This window comes from Curcuma longa, chromosome 10 (genome assembly GCF_044706935.1).
Source record: "Curcuma longa cultivar G26 ecotype Majalengka, Jawa Barat chromosome 10, ITB_CL_G26_1.1, whole genome shotgun sequence".
Taxonomy (NCBI): domain Eukaryota; kingdom Viridiplantae; phylum Streptophyta; class Magnoliopsida; order Zingiberales; family Zingiberaceae; genus Curcuma; species Curcuma longa.
The window spans coordinates 9113846-9130570 of record NC_133870.1 but is presented as its reverse complement, the minus strand read 5'-3'; the positions used below and the strand labels follow the sequence as shown (position 1 = coordinate 9130570).

The following is a 16725-nucleotide window of genomic DNA, read 5'->3' as shown; positions in this document are numbered from 1 at the left end:
TGTACTGGCATACTCCTCACATTTCCCTGTAGGGAGTTTGTACTGATTTGTCCAAGGGTTTGGGACAAAGCCACAATATACAATAAAAGGACAAAAGCAAAAGGAAGACTGCAAGCTTCTCGCAGAAAGAAACAGGAACTGATTGGTTATCTCCTTGTTTCTTTGTGCTAATCCAAATCAGAGAGGATGAGGTTGCAGAAGCAAACAAGTCTTAATCTGACCATAAACAAATTACAAAAAACAGATGAGAAAGACAATTTTACTCCTTTTTTTTTTAATCTTATTCTAATCTTGGCTTTGACTGTGACTTTGAGCCATGTCAGAATCAATTCCTTTTGGAACTTCCCTCAACCATCCCAGATTTGCAGTGCTCCATTTTGAGGTAATAGACAAGATGCAAATCTGACCTTTCATCAGTATTTCCCACATGTTATAATTCTAATGTTTTTTATTTCTGAAATTTCTGAAATGCATTTAGATAATGAACAAACAAACAAAGGTGCATCATAATTGCCATCATCAAGCACAGACACTTTTGGCTGGGATTTTCCTGATTCAACTAAAAAGAAAGTGAGATCCACAATTATGAACTGGTGTGAGTGACCTTAATCCATCTACTTGTTTTATGGTGATCAACATCACCTCTCTAATGCCAGTGGGCCTTAGATTGAGTAACAAACAAAAAGGACTAGTGTCAAATCAAAACATTTGCTTTTTGTGAAGATGGCGTATAAACTCTCTAAGCCAAGGTCAAGATTCTCATACAGATATGTCTTTTACCGGCGTCTCTCTTTTTGTTTGTTTTTCACATTTTTCCCATTGTCCTCTTGCTGTAGCACTCCACTCAGCACTTGAGTCATCCTTCACATCCTCACCGCCATGATGATTAATGTGTTAACTACTATAGATTGATAGTGAGTTCAAAAATCATGTTTAATTTCATTTTCCAACAACCTTCTCGACAGTGTTGTGGTTGCCCAATGAGAAGGACGATCCATACAAAGTGGAAGAGGAACAAAAGTCTAAAGTGATTATGACATAGAATATTGCCATCCAAACATATACCATTGCGAATTTCATCAAAGTAAGTTTTCGTCAAAGGAAGTAAATTTCCAATGTAGAAGATACTAATCAACTGGAAAAACTGGATTTTTTGAATTCGCATCAGTAACAAACTGGAAAAGAAAAATCAGAGGGAAAAAACAACAGAATCAAAACCCTACCTCAAAAGAATGAAAGGAAAGCAGATGATGTGAGCAAAACAAAACACCACTCCCAAAATCTTGAGCTGAATTTTTTTTATCAAGTATTTTAAAGCAAAAAGGAAACGATCAGGGGCAATTACCTGACCATCCGCCGCTAACATTGCTTTGAAAAATCCACCCCTTCCTTCCCTACCATTGAAGGACTACATGATTAACTATTGTACAAAGGTAAAAGATGACCTACCTTCTCGCCCTCTTCCCTCAGTGGCTCCCCTCGTAATTTAAACGAACGTCGGGGTCTAAAAGCAGGGACTCTGCCCTTCCCCCGGCCGCCGGAAAGCTGCGCAATAAATAATACCGGATGTGACTACGATCGTCCGCATGAGGATCACTATGCAACGCTAAAATCTCACCGTTGATTAGGAGCCAAACCCATCCTGAGCGCACGTATTCCTGTTACGGTTCTGCAAATACGGAGGAAGCGTGGCATTTTAGTTATTATGGCGACACTCAATGGGACAAAGATGAGCATTTACGATTAGGATTCTTTGACCTAAAGTGTACCCGCGGGATCCACGAATAGGAAGACGGGTCGTTGAGGAGTATGTAGTTTTGTGGAAGGTTTAAATTTATAACGGTAGGGGAGGAATGATGGAAGCCGACGCTTTAAAATTGTGGCTCGCCCGATGAAGGCCGCTTCCACCACGTCGCGCTCCGAGGAGGCGCTCGAGAAGCTTCCCTCGTGCTCGAGCTCGTCGATGGGTGGCCGGCGACAAGAGGTAAAGGAGGAGGAGGAGGAGGAAAAGGCGGCACCGAACGGCAGGAAGAGGGGCGGTCGGGTGCGGAGCATGCAAGCCTGCCGATGCCGGGGCTCTTGCCGCGGAAGCTAGGCAGTCTCAGGTCGCGGAAGTGACGCAGCGTCGACGTCTCTGTTTCCAAAAATAGCGCTGCGGTGAAGTCGGGATTTTCGTTTTTGTTCGATCCGGAGTGCGTGCGTTTGTTTCATCCTCATGGGGTTGCCGCTGAGAGAGGCGTTGAGGCAACTGTGCCTCGACTGCGGGTGGTCTTACGCTGTTTCCTGGAAGGCGACCGTCTTCCAGAATCGAATGTAAGCTAACATGTTACATGTCTTGGTTGCTGTCCCTTATAGTAATTCGCCGGATAAGTTTTGGCGAAGATAGGGCTTGCTAATTTGGTCGTGCAGAGTTTGGCTAATAAAGAAAGGTTTCTGCTGTTAAACTTTTTAACGTGATGATGAGCCGTATCTGACATGTTTTTTTGGATAGATGCGCAGAATAAGTTCTTGTTTAGTTGACGACTATTACTGTCACATACTATACTTCGTTGATTTTTCCTTCCTTTTTCATTGGCATATAGCAACGAAAAGATATAAGATTTATTAGGTAGGAGAAACTGGTTATCTTGACATTTGGTCTTGCTTGGATTTTGCTTTGTTAATTTTAGCTGTCATTTCAGAACGAGTGGAAAGTTTATGATCTTTTGATCGAATTGAATGCTTCTGTATTTTCTTTTTTTTATGAAGACTGTTGTGAAATTTCACAGGCATTTGATCTGGGAAGATGGATACTATAATCAGAAAGCTTTGGGTATCAAGAGTTACTTCTCTGAGCTAGGCTGCGAAGCAGATGATCCAATAAAAGTTCTGGTTGACAAGATTATGGCATCCCAGGTCCATTTTGTCGGAGATGGGTGTGTTTATTTGCATCTGGTCTTTCTTGATATTCACATTTCTTTATACATTTCTTCCTATCAGGCCAATTGCTTCTTCTTCCTTGTTATGGTTACTTAAGAACTTGTATTTTTCAGGTTAGTTGGACAAGCGGCTTCATCTGGAAAATATGTTTGGATCAATAAACATAGATTTGGTTCAATATATAAGGTATATATCCTGATGTCTTAGTATATGGTCAAAGTTAACATATAACTTTAAATTACCTTTGTTATGCACGTCTTCTGTATGGAAATTCATATTCAACATTGGTTGCCTAGCCAGCATTATTAGCATATAAAACTTTGTATCTTTGCTACCCCACTTGAACCAATTCTTGTATCATTGTGTTCTTGTATTAAGGAAGCAGGCAACAAGAATAGATCTGGTTATTTGGTTGTAATTTTAATCTTGATGTTTATATATTAGGCTATTTTCAAGTTCGAAAATGACTGACTAGATTGCATAAGCAATCTGTCATGACTTCAGATGGTCCTAAATCTGAATCAAATTACTCTTACACTATTTGACATGATTCCTTTGCTTAGTATACACAAACTAAATTGCATTCTTCTTGAGATCCTTCATAACTGCAGTATTCACCATGCAAACCAATATATGTCTTAGATAGTTAATGTTCATCTCATGAATAAAAGTATTCATGTTGGATCTGTACTACCTCAATCAATTGCTTTATCCAAGTTTGATTAATCACCTTCTTTGGGAGAACGGAGTGCTTCTTTGCATCCTAATTGATTTTATTTATTCTTTAAGGGTCTTGCTGAGTTGAACTGCCAATTTGCAGCAGGCATACAGGTTAGGCTGTTCATCTTGCTGTTTCTTGTTGTTCTTACTCACATATTCTTCTAAAATATAATTTTTGTTTACATTAATTATGTTATTCTCAACTGAATTTATGATGGGTTGATTGTGTTGCAGACCATTATAATTATTCCTGTGCTTCCATATGGGGTTATACAACTTGGTTCTACTCAGATGGTATGCTTCTTCCCACTATACTAATTTGGAATGGTTCATATTACTAACTTGATTTATCTTGTGCTTTTTTTCCCTATTGCTTCAATTTGCAAACATTGATAACATTCGTTAAAATATGGACTATGGGGTTCTGATGAGTGTATCCATGTTACAGGTTCCCGAAAACATGGGATTCATTCATCATATAAGAAGTTTGTTAACAAAGATAACTTATAATTCAAATGATCTTCTATCAGAGAGTACCCAGAAATCTTTGACAGAAGAATGTCAAACATATACATCATGCTGGTCAACTTTTGGTTCTCGATCTACAAATGCATGTCTTAATGTGGATGACAGGCCAAATGTCACTTCTGATTGGTGCAACCCTGAGTCCCTCAAACCCCTAACCCTAAGATCCTTATCTGAATATGTTTCCTTAGTCTCATCGCAGTTCAATAAGAAAGTACAACCTCATGCTTCTCAACTAGTGCCAAGGAAACAGGCTGTAAAGATGGCATATCCTATAGACAAGCTTATCTTGCAAAGTGCAGAGGGCATATTTCATAAGCCAGACATACAATGTACCCAACAGGTATTACTAGATGATACAAACTCCAGATTTCAAAATGAGTCCAACTCAGTTTTACTGTCTAATATGATAAAAAACTTGGAAGAAGAACTCACGTTTACCTCAGGTGTCAGACCTTCAGAGTCTGCCAATGATGTTTCTGGCATTGACACTATTAATTCAAGTTCAAATTTACATCGAGTTACTAAATGTTCAAGTTCATCTACTGAGTTATCTTTAAGTGGGACACCTCCAAATTTAGACCAAAGAAACCATGTGCTCAGACATCAAAGTACATGCACATCAGAGGTTATCATGGAGCATCCTTTCTCATTCAATAAAGTTGCATATTCTCAGTCAAATGCAGAGGTAAAAGAAAATGATTATTCAGTTCTAGCTTCACATGTCTATTCTGGTGAATCCAGTGTTCAAGTTTCTTACTTTGATATGATGCATAGTGTTCTTCAAGAATGTACAATACACGACCTGAAACCTGTTCAGAGTGATCAAATATGCGAAAATGTTGATTATGGGGAAAATGGCACATGTACTGCCAATAGCATACAGTGTGCACAAAATTTGAAAGAATACAAGCTTCTGCCCACATTGAATCAAACTTCATCATCTTTGTTTGCTTCAAATGATGATATGTTTCGTATGTCAGATGTTAACCAGAAGACATATTGGATAAATGCAAGTTTGACAGATGTGGTGGATAATGGTAGTCTTCCAGCAGAAACAGATGCTCCTCCCATCTTGGATTCTTTGAATGAACAAATCTCTTATCCTGGGTTGTTTTCTATAGATAACAGTAATCAATTATTGGATGCAGTAATTTCAAAGATCAATCCAGGTATCAAACAGAAATCAGAAAGTAATGCATCCTGTAAGAGTGCATTCACAGATACTTATAGTCCAAATTATGCTAGAACTCCCAATCATGGTGAAGTAGATTTGGCAAAGCCCATGAAAGATGAGTTTGTTGATTTTGCACCATTAGTGGTAAAAACAGAGCCTTCATGCATAAGTTATGGCAGATCTTCGTGCAGTAGTGAAAAAAATGGAGAGAACAATCATGAGTCTGGCCTTCACAAGTCTCAAATCAGCCCATGGGTTGAAAGCTGTCACAGTGCTAAGAATGATTGTGCATCAGATTCAACTAGTAAAAGGGTTTCAGAAATAGGTAAGCTGAACCGAAAGAGGTCTAGACCTGGAGAGAGCCCTAGACCACGGCCAAAAGATCGGCAAATGATCCAAGACCGTATCAAGGAGCTTCGAGAAATAATCCCAAATGGTGCAAAGGTACTTTGTTATAACAAGAAACTCTGAACCTTAGTTTGCAAGTTATGTTTGTTACTATGTAAGAGCACTGCTAATTTATTTTTGCCTTTTGCTGTTGGTGGTGGAGCAGTGTAGCATTGATTCATTATTGGAAAAGACTATCAAACACATGCTTTTCTTGCAAAGTGTGACAAAGCATGCTGAAAAACTGAAAGTTGCTGGAGAACCCAAGGTGTGACTTCACTGCACACTTGTTATATGATTGTCAGTCGTTATCATGATCAAGGTGCCAGTCCCAACAAATTAGAGTTAGTTATACTAATCTAATCACTCCATTGAACTTTAACAAGACTACATCACTAGTAATATTCAAATAGAGTAGTTCATTTTTTATTTTATTAACAAATATTTTCTTTAATCTCCTTCCACCCCTTGTATTTTATACTCCAATATATTCAACTTTTCTTACTATCTCACAATTTTTTGTTTGAATATGTTTTTCTCTTGTTTTATCAACTATTGAAGTAATAATAATTGCTCCCAAATGTTAATAATAAATATTATGATTGTTTTCCTTACTACTAACTCTACACATTCACCTCAGCATTACAATCTATCATGCATTAACTTTTGTTAAGTGTTGCTTCCAAACAGTCCGCATCCTTATCATTCTTATACAAGTTTTCTTTTAGCCTAACAGATCATTTAAGAGTTAAGACTATAGAAGCTCATCTCCATTTTGACTATACATTCTTTACTATTTTATTTTAATGATATCTTCACTAATATCCCTTTATTATTGAACAATAGTGCAAAGTTTCATCAGTAATTTCATTCTCATGCAGATCAGCACTGATCAGCGTGGTTTGCTCTTGAAAGACAACTTTAAGGGTGGTGCAACATGGGCATTTGAGGTGGGAACCCAACCAATCACCTGTCCCATTGTGGTGGAGGATCTGAACCCTCCTCGTCAATTGCTGGTAGAGGTAAATCATGTTTATTCCTCATCGATAAAGCAAAATCCTCAAGTTGCATTTTTGCACAGATGCTATGCGAGGAACGAGGTTCGTTTCTGGAGATCGCTGAGTTCATCAGAGGATTGGGGTTGACCATATTGAAGGGGGTGATGGAAACCCACAAAAACCATGTCTGGGCACGGTTTGCTGTTGAGGTACTACTCTGACTGTCCTCACATACAACAATAAAAGACTACTGTGAATCTTGCACAAATCCAATCGCTAAAACTAGGCTGAACGATTATGTGCAGGCGAACAGAGACGTGACTCGGATGGAGATATTCCTCACGCTCATGCAACAGTTAGAACCCTCAGCTGGAAGCAGCATGGGACTACCAAACGCTGGTAATATCTACATGCCTCACACTGCTTTCCGGCCAACCTCTGTGCCTGAAAGAGTCGTTTGATTGCCTTCAGCGAGTAGTGTCACTTCTGTTTTTTTTTTTCTGAAATTCTTCAAATTTGGCTTGTTCTTGCTTCCATCTCTTAGCACTTGTTCTTATTGCCAAACATGTAGATACTTTGTGCAGGACTGAGTTCAGGTTGTTGTTCGTTTCTTTTTGTGGGTAACTTGTTTGAGAAATAAAAAGGAAAAATTCATGAAAAAATATGAAGATTATGGTTTATCTCAGGGGAGAATAATATTAGAGGTTTTCAGTACTTTTTAACGTATTAGGGGTGCATTTGGTCTTTCGCTAAGAATTTACATATTATTACTTTTGTTGTGATATTCTTTTCTTCAACAAAAGGTGAAATACACCATTCCAACGGTCTCACACGGTCGATTTCATAATTATCTATGAAAAGATAAATTGAAAAGTTACAATTGACCACGACAGAAGATGATATTATCTCGGTTTCGTTGAGATTCAAACGCTGTCTATTTTAATAATTTTATTTCATCGTAATCAACTCAACTATACCTCGAGGATTTATTGTGATGCTCAATTATTACTAACACGTGTTACATAATTTTAAAATAATATCAGAGGTTTTCAGTACTTTTTTAAAAAATTATGATGACATCATCATTAAGAAGAACCAAAACAATAGATAAAATATATTTTCCGATGGAATATTTTTATGGTCTTGGGATCGCATGGCAATCACTAGCTTCCTGAAAAGTAGCCAAGTAGAAATATATTTATTCATTTATTTATAATTTCGAACGTTGTGGAGAATTCCTGAACTATCATGCCCTTCGTTCTCAATTCTCCACGATCACACATTAAATTATTTAAATATATTGTACAATATTTTTTAAAAAAATTAATTAAAAATATTTTAATTTATGATAATGATAGAATAGAATGTTCTCTTTTAAAAAAAACATGTGGAGCTTCATATTAAAATGGACAAAAAAATCAAAAGATGCTTACCCATTATATTTTTTATTTTAAAAATATTTTTATTTTCAATGTTGTTTAATAGTTACGACTAATTAGTATAATATATAATAATTACAAAATAATTACTTTAATATAATAAAATAAAATAATTTATTTTAATTAATATTACTATATAAAATGATATTCTATCAAAATATTCTTTATAAACATAATCAAAATTATTTAAATTCTATGATCAAAATCATTTTAAAATTTTTAATAGTTACTTAGGTAATTATTACAATACTCAATAGTATTGTATTAGTTATTACATCATTATAAAAAAATTAAAATAATTTTGATTAAATTAAAATGATTTTAATAGAGTTTAAGTAATTTTGATAATTTGATAAAGAATATTTTAATATAATAGTATTACATATATAATAATATTATAATATAAAATTATATTAAAAAATCTGTCTTACTTTTTCTTTGGTGTTTATCGTTTATCTTAGGGGAACATAATATTAGAGGTTTTTAGTACTTTTAACAACTAAGAATTTAAATATTATTATTTTTATTTTAATACTCTTTTATAAGTATGCTGCATCGTAACCAATTCAATTATGTCTCGGAGCAAATATCATTATTTTGATACTCAATTATTGCTAACACATATTACATAATTTTTAAAATTAAAGCAAGTCCTAAATAAATATTATTAATAAAAAATACTCTTATTTTTCCTTTGTTGGCCTTGGTATCATCAACCATCGATACATTTTTTTTATTATGATGACATCATCAAACCCATTAACTTTCCTAAAAGACAGCAGTTGAAACATTTATTACTATTTATTCATTTATTTATAATTTCAAACATTGTGGAGAGTTCTTGAACTATAATGCCTTTCATTTCTCAATTCTCCACCAACTACTTAGTAAAATAAGAATATAAAATAATTTACCTAAAATTAATTATAATAGCTTTATCAAATTATCAGATCTGATATTCTCTGCGACCCATGCTGCGCGATCCCGTGCGCGACACAGTTGACTCATCGATATTGTCACTACCCTCGTTGTGCCATCCGGCCACCGTCGACTGCTGATCCGGGCCCAATCGACGCCTCACTCGTCAGCGCTTCGGTCAGCGTTGGATTCCGGTCAGATTGTGGCCGGAATCCAACGCAATTTGGCTAAAATGCGATCGGCAGTGGCACACGTCGTTTTAGGCCAAATCGCGATCGAATTCCAGCCAAATCATGGTCAGAGACCGGCCGGGGAAGGATCGGCGTGCGACGGTGGTCCTTTCTCGGCCGATCTCCGATCGCGATTTGACTGGAATCTGATCGCGATTTGGCCAAAAACCGACGCACGCCACTGCCGGCCGCGTTTCCAACTAAATTGCATCGGATTCCGGCCACAATCCGATTGGAATCCGATGCCGACCGACGCACCGACCAGTGGCGCGTAGATCAGACCCAGTCAGCGGGCGACGATCGACGGTGGTCGGACGGCACGGCGAGGGCGGCCGGAAGCGACGGGGGTCGGAGGGGCGGAACACTGTGCATTTCCGTATTTGGATGGTCAGATCTGGCATGCGATCGCGTGATGAACGATGGATCACGTGTCACGCACGAAGGACTCGCGCATAATATCAAAATCGATCAAAATATTACATATTAGACAGTTTTGTTTAAATTTATTATAAAAATGAAAATGTCGAAATAAGAATATTTTTAAGAAATGAAATAGAATAAAGTGTTTTTTAAGATATGAAAATATGTTTTCTTTTTGACGTCATCTTTGTTTTGATCGCCTCCCTCTCCCTGATACACCGCAGTCGCCTTTCCCCTTCAATTATTAGCCGCCTTTTTATTATTTCAGGTGAAATAAAAAACAAAAAAGGAAAAAGGGCCTCTTTTGATATTTCATGGTCGTCTCCTGCTTGCGATAGCAATCGCGATCTTGGCTCGGCGGCGCGGCGGAGGCTTCGATTCGTCACCTCGCGGAATCCAGATGAGTTTGGCTCTCCTCCATTTCCCATTGCTTTCTCGGCGTCTCACTCTCGGTGCCGTGATCTGGAGTCGAGTCCGGGGATGCCTCATCGGAGTCGGTTTCTGAGATCGGAAACCGCATTGGGTAATGTTCAAGTCGGAACTCGCGCTATGTTTTGCGTAAGGATTTGTTTTTTTTGTTTCTGACGTGATTCGGTGTGCATATGGTTTCTCACCCTAGGGTTTGGTCCCTATTTCTGGGAATCCGTTAAGCTTTTGATCTCGAAGCAAACTTTTGGTGTTGTTTTGCGAGTTAGGTTGATTCGAAGCAGAAACTGCAGGAAATGTGGATCTTCGATGCGGTCCTTTTTCGGGCCTGAAAATTGTGAAGAATCGTAGGGTTTGTTCTGAAGTCACAAAAATGAAGGGGAATTTGCCTGCTGGAAACATGATTCCGGGAGTTTCTTACCATCAAGGATCAGTGATCCACCAGTCGATGCGTGATGATTTTCCAATGTCAGACAATCACTTGCAAGGGTCTGATCATCGAGTAGGGGCTTGCTCCATGAGCGACGATGATGAACTGATGATCTTCAATGACAATGCAGGTGAGAAAGGGCAGAAGGGATCCCCATGGCACCGCATGAAGTGGACAAAAAGGATGGTTAAGCTTCTAATAACTGCTGTTTCATACCTAGGAGAAGATTCTACTTCAATATTGCAGAAAAAGGGGAAGTGGAAGGCTATATCGAAAGTGATGGCTGAGAGAGTCTTGTATGTTTCACCTCAACAATGCGAAGATAAGTTCAATGATCTAAACAAAAGGTACAAGAGGCTCACTGATATTCTCGGCAGGGGAACATCTTGCAAGGTTGTTGAGAATCCAGCATTACTGAACCATATGAACAACCTCTCTGAAAAGATGAAGGAAGATGTAAGGAAGATTTTGAGCTCGAAACATCTTTTCTACGAGGCGATGTGCTCGTATCATAATTGTAACAGGTTGAATTTACCGGCTGATCCAGCGCTCCAGCATTCGCTCCAGTTGGCACTACAAAGTAGAGATGAGCATGACACAAGGAGGGGCTCACATGGAGATGTTGATGAAGGCGATCGAAATGCTGATAGCGATGAGGAAGGTGACTTATCGTGCTTTCCGAAGAGGATGAAGCTTGGAGTGGAACGCGAAGCAGCAGTTTTTGGAGCCTCATCAAGTTCACACAGTTGTGGCAGGGGCCTCCATCCTCGAGGTTTAACAGTCGATATAAACCGGGTGTTGCCGGATGGATCTAAATCCACTCTAGTACAACAACAATGGGATGATTCTTGTTCACTTCAGCTCGAAGAGAAGCAGTTGCAGATTCAAGCTGAGATGTTAGAACTCGAGAAGCAGCGGTACAAGTGGCAAAGGTTTGTTAAGAAGAAAGACCGAGAACTAAACAGGATGAGGATGGAAAATGAACGAATGAAACTTGAGAATGAACATATGTCTCTTGAATTAAGGCAGAAGGAGATAAAAATGGATCTTGCTTTGAAAAGGATCTAGTGGTTTTCATTTGACACTCAGATTTCGCATTCAAATCATTTACTTGCGGCCAAGTTTTGTGGGTATTTTTGCTAGTAAATGTACATAGGCTTGTTATAATACCGAAAGAACTCTCCGAAAAATCAAACTTCTACTTCTTCCTGATGTCCTTGTACCTTATAAATGAAGTATCTTGTAACTTGTTATCTCTCCCATTATCTGATAAATTCTTCCATTTGATTGGTAGTAATACTGAATTGCTATTCTCTCCTATTAGAGTTCTGGTGTGATTTCTAGTTTATGTGCAAATATAAGTGGTTTGCCCCTATAGGTATGGTACGATAGTAAAACACTTGGAGGAACATATAAGAGGACTAGAATTTGAATTTCAATACGAACGAATATAAGTTGTATTCTGAATTTATTCAGTAGGCACACCATAGTAGAAGGCCGTCTAGAACTCCTTGTATGTACTACATCATGATGCTGGAAATGTGTTTATAATCGAAAAGAAAAGTTACAATTAATCATGGAGTGCCAAATGAGACATGCCCTTAATCATGGAGGATTATGCATAACTTGTATTGAATAATGTAAATGTTTATAGTTGGATGTAAGTGTTTAGTGGCAACATCAAGCATTTTAAAGATAATTACATCCCTTATCTCTTCCTCTGGTTGATCCTAAACAACAGCCTCGAAGCCCTAATGTCCTACAACTTGCGATACAACTCCACCATAGAACAACTCCTGTGAAAAAAGAAGACATACAGCTAGAATGGAAGTGTGCAAGCTTCTTCTTTAGCAATTGATGAGTGTTGTGCACAATCTCTGCTTCATTTTAGAGCCTTGCGAAGCGAGTTGTATGCATCGACACAAACCTTGAACTTTTCCTCTGCTATAGCCTGCAGTAACAAAAGAGACTAAGGTTTTAAGAGAAAGCATTAAGGTTATTGGTTTGATGTTATGATAACTTGAATTCATTTTGTAAACTGCAGAGGACAAAGTTGGACTAAGTGACTTGAAATCTAGAGATGCCCGGATTATTTAAAAAAACATGACTTCTGCAAAGAAATTTTCAAATGCATTTCAAAGAAAACCCAAATACATTAGTGCTAAATAATGAAAGCAGACCTGAGAAGGGCCTCCATGCTTGTCAGGGTGCCACTTTAAAGCATGAGCATGGAAACTGGAAAGAGCAAGTCAGATAAGAACTTGTAGAATATCAGAAATTGCAAATGGAAACAAAGAAACTTAAAATTAAGTTAATTTTGTCTAGAAAAGTAGCTTACGCAGATTTGATAGCATCTAGTGTCAAGAGACCTGTCAGTGGCAATCCCAGAACTCTTCTATGGGATTGCAAGCTTACATCAATTGATTCTGCTTCTTCTTCTTCTTCTTCGAGATCACTTTCATTCCATATCCGAGTCCTAGATTTAGCCTTCTGTGAACAGTCTCTCCACTCAAATCCACCACAAAAATTGTTGAAATGAAGTTTTTCATCGGAATTAAAAGACCATGTAAAAGATCTTTGTCCACCAAATCTGCTGTACTTGGTACTAAGATGCCCGTAATCATCATCATCATCATCTTCAAAGTTCTGCCCACGTTGCCTATCTAAACAGCATGAAGATTGTTTGTTTGTGCCAAGAATTATCTAGGGTAACAGAATGAATGCAAGGAAAGTAGACAATATGTTAACATAATAAATCTGCCAAACTGTAGGAACACCAATAACTGTTCCAGGCAAAGTTGCTGCAGATTCAGCTGTTCCTTTCAATTACTTAGATTTCTCCCTTTAGTAGGGATTTAGCAGCTACTGCTTATCATGCTTTAAAAGCAAAAGAAAGTGTTCTGCACCTCATTTCAATTACTTTGAATTCTCTGAAAACTAAGACAGTTTATGTATCATTTAATTTATCTTTTGTTGTAATTCAATCTTGAACTTTAAATCTATGTACAATTTTTCAACTAAATTTTTTTTTTCTAAATTAAACTCTAGGATATTACAATCACCATTTTTACATAGTATTTTGATTCTGAAAACCTTGTATTAGCCCTTGGCATTTAAATAATCGAACTGTGTAAAGCAATGGTGAAACCAAGATTAAATTCCAGTAAGAACTTGTTGCAGAAAAGTAACTTACGCCTGTTTTTGCCATGTTTACTTTTCCAACAGTCTGATACTCTTTGATATTTTGATTTCTCTTTACTCTTTGGCCGTTGAATTTTGTTTGATTCGCCCATACTGTCCTGTAACTTGAAATTTCTACTGCCTTTTCTGTTACCAAACCAAGCAATATCTTCGCCCTACAAATATTTCACTCAATGACTCAAACAAGGCCAAAGTTAGATGAACCAAGGTGCTCTAAAAGAATGCATCAATAGAGAGCATCCACAATTACTGATGAAGATCATATTTGCATTATATTTCACATAAACCAGGTTAGCAACCTACCTGCTTTGAAGAGAATAATGTAATTACTAATGAAAGCATTATATGCAATCATTGTTCTGAAGATTGCTTACAGTGAACCATTTTTGTACACAATTGAATATTTGAAATTGGCCTGTTGTACCTGAATGTATTGTTTGGAGGAAGTTCCGTTGAGACAGATATTTCTAACAGCCGCCCTTGCATCTGATCGCTTTAGACGGACTGAAAACCTGATTTGATTCTGTTAATGGACGGATTGTTACAGAGATAAATACATGTATGTGTGTAAGATAAGTCAAGTGTAACACAATTATTGTGATTTGTTAGATCAAGCAAATAATTGTCTTTTTTAGATAGATAAGCTTCAATATGCATTTTCCATATGTAAGGGAAAAAATAATGAGTTTGCTACAGTTAAACAGGATGCATCTTTGCAAATTCTCAATTCCACGGCAGTCGAAGTGTTTCAGCAGGCAAATTATACAACTACAACTTTAGCATGAAACTCATACTATTCAGTTCTGTTTTGCTTCCTTAATCTCCATTTATTTACGGATGCTAAAAGGAGGAGATAACAGTGGGAATATCAGCATGTTTGAAGGTTAGAGACAGCATACAAAAAGCCTTCAAAATGTATATTTTTGGCAATGAAGCAATTTATACAAACCCAAGGTTGACCACAAATTGAAGACCTTTTCTCTTCTCTCTTTCAGATTCAGAATTTCGTGTAAAAACGAGCGCCAAAAGGCCAAGCAAACAAGCAGGGGAAAAAAAATAATAAAGCTCATGCAGAAACTAAAGCCGAGAGGAGTTCAACCACCGACCTCGCTGTCTGATCGATCGGAGTTGCGCCTGGAGAGGGAGATCGGAGAGGCATGGAACAGTACGCAACGGATCGGCGGCAGCCGAGGACTCCATTCCCGTGATCTGAGCACGTTCCTGTAGATATAAGCACTCATATCTGCAGGAATTGAGCACTCTCTCCGCTTCGACCGCTGTATAGAGTATTCGTGAGATCGCCGGAGATTGGAGGACGCTTAACGAGGGGGAAAAGCGTTGTTTTTTTTGTTCCTCTTCCTGAATCTAGGGTTCATCTTCCGGACTGTCTTCGGATCAGGCCACTCGGCCGAGAAGGACTAATTGGGCCTATAATGGGCTAAAATCCAACAACAGTTTTAAATTTCCTTCTTTTTCATCAAAGAAGCACGCATTCGACGCGAAATCGCAACAAATCGAGGAGAAGGCGGACAACCGGACAAGAAAAACAAACCAAAAGAAAATCGAGAAAACAGAAACCCGCAGTGAACTTAAACAAATAGGAATTCTGGCAAAAAAATTGAGGAAAAGGGGAGGAAAACAAATTCGAATCCTCCAACGAACGGAAAAAGGCTCGAGGTCGAGCAGAGTGAAACGCGTACTCATCTCGGCGGTGTAGCGTTAGGGCGGAAAACCTTGCTCAAACTCCAAACAACGGGTTTAGGGTTTACAGAGAGGAGAGGCGCGATTTTGGGTAGCAGGCGGGATGGGGTAGGTTAGGTTTTTATTTGAGTGATACGTAACATCAAAACGTTACATGACACACTGTATTGAATTCTACATATAGTGGGATCCACATGTATACTATGTCATATTGATTTCATGGTAAGGAGGCGCTTGATAGACAGGTTTAGAAGAGAGAAATGGGAATGAAATAGATTTCATTCCCATTCTTAATGCTTGGTAGACGAAAATGGAAATCAAAATAAGGATTTGATATTCCTTATTACATAACTTACCCCTCCCCGGTTAAATTCATTCCCATCGCGCCGTAACTTTTTTTTCCGTGAAGAGCGGTACCCCGTGCCCATCTCCTAAGGTTGCGATTTCTTCATTTCTTCTTCCCCACCCGCGAGCATCCCTTCCTTTTGGCCGTCCCCCTTTTCTTCTTCCCCGTTCATCTAAGCTCCCTCCTCCTCTTCTTCTTTTCTCTGCCGGCCGAGCTCCTCCACCCCTTCCCCTTTTCTTCCTCCTCTTCTTCTTCCTTTCTCCTCATTTCTCCTAGTCAAGAATCTGCAAGGTGAAGCGCACTCGCCGCATCGCTCGTCTCACCTCCCCCTCGCGCGTCTCCCCTCCTCCTCCAGGCGGCGCCGCGCTTCTCCCCGCCGCCGGAAAACACAAGTATCCGATCCGGCACGGACCAGGAACCCTAGAGAATTCGGCCGGCGCGGCGCTATGTTAGCATCTAATGGGACAATTATATAATTAAATGAATATATATGGTCATCAAATAAATTAAGTCAAAATTTGTGATCTAAATTTTATTTGGAATTTGACTTAAGGGCATATTTGTTATGAATTATAAATGTGGATACCATTTTGTAATTTCTAATTTGATGAGGGGCCAAATTAGAAATATGTCAATCTTTATAAGGGGTTATGGTCCCCAAAAGGCAGAGCGACAAAATTTTTTCGCTGAATCCCCATCGTCAGAGAAACTAAGGAAACCTAAGGAACTCTGCACCTTTTGGAAGATCATCCTCGGCTGCTAGCGATGGATTCCGGTACGCTTCCGAATCTTTGTTCTTGTTGTTTCTTAAGAATTGGATAGACGATGCATGCGTTGAGATTTCTCAACATTAGGGAAATTGCAAAATACCAACAATTGGTATCAGAG

The 16725-nt window shown here is 38.4% G+C and overlaps 3 protein-coding genes across 3 annotated transcripts; 2 read left to right on the top strand and 1 right to left on the bottom strand.

Annotated features, from left to right (window-relative positions):
- Window positions 1-1922: 1922 nt before the first annotated feature.
- LOC141836439 (transcription factor LHW-like) lies at window positions 1923-7411 on the top strand. The gene is made up of 10 exons (XM_074723928.1): window positions 1923-2313; window positions 2769-2915; window positions 3033-3105; window positions 3709-3750; window positions 3874-3933; window positions 4088-5785; window positions 5895-5996; window positions 6610-6750; window positions 6810-6935; window positions 7032-7411. The coding sequence occupies exons 1-10, from the start codon at window positions 2216-2218 to the stop codon at window positions 7185-7187; spliced, it is 2643 nt and encodes an 880-aa protein (XP_074580029.1). The 5' UTR covers window positions 1923-2215; the 3' UTR covers window positions 7188-7411.
- A 2700-nt stretch (window positions 7412-10111) lies between these two features.
- LOC141836427 (uncharacterized) lies at window positions 10112-11893 on the top strand. The gene is made up of 2 exons (XM_074723914.1): window positions 10112-10256; window positions 10453-11893. Exons 1-2 carry the CDS (start codon window positions 10214-10216, stop codon window positions 11655-11657), a joined length of 1248 nt encoding a protein of 415 aa, XP_074580015.1. The 5' UTR covers window positions 10112-10213; the 3' UTR covers window positions 11658-11893.
- Window positions 11894-12235: 342 nt separating this feature from the next.
- On the bottom strand, window positions 12236-15534 carry LOC141836440 (uncharacterized). Its single transcript, XM_074723929.1, has 7 exons — window positions 15491-15534; window positions 14897-15228; window positions 14215-14313; window positions 13783-13945; window positions 12928-13252; window positions 12770-12824; window positions 12236-12540 (listed from the first exon to the last, which is right to left on the bottom strand). Exons 2-7 carry the CDS (start codon window positions 15029-15031, stop codon window positions 12472-12474), a joined length of 846 nt encoding a protein of 281 aa, XP_074580030.1. The 5' UTR covers window positions 15032-15228; window positions 15491-15534; the 3' UTR covers window positions 12236-12471.
- Window positions 15535-16725: the final 1191 nt, after the last annotated feature.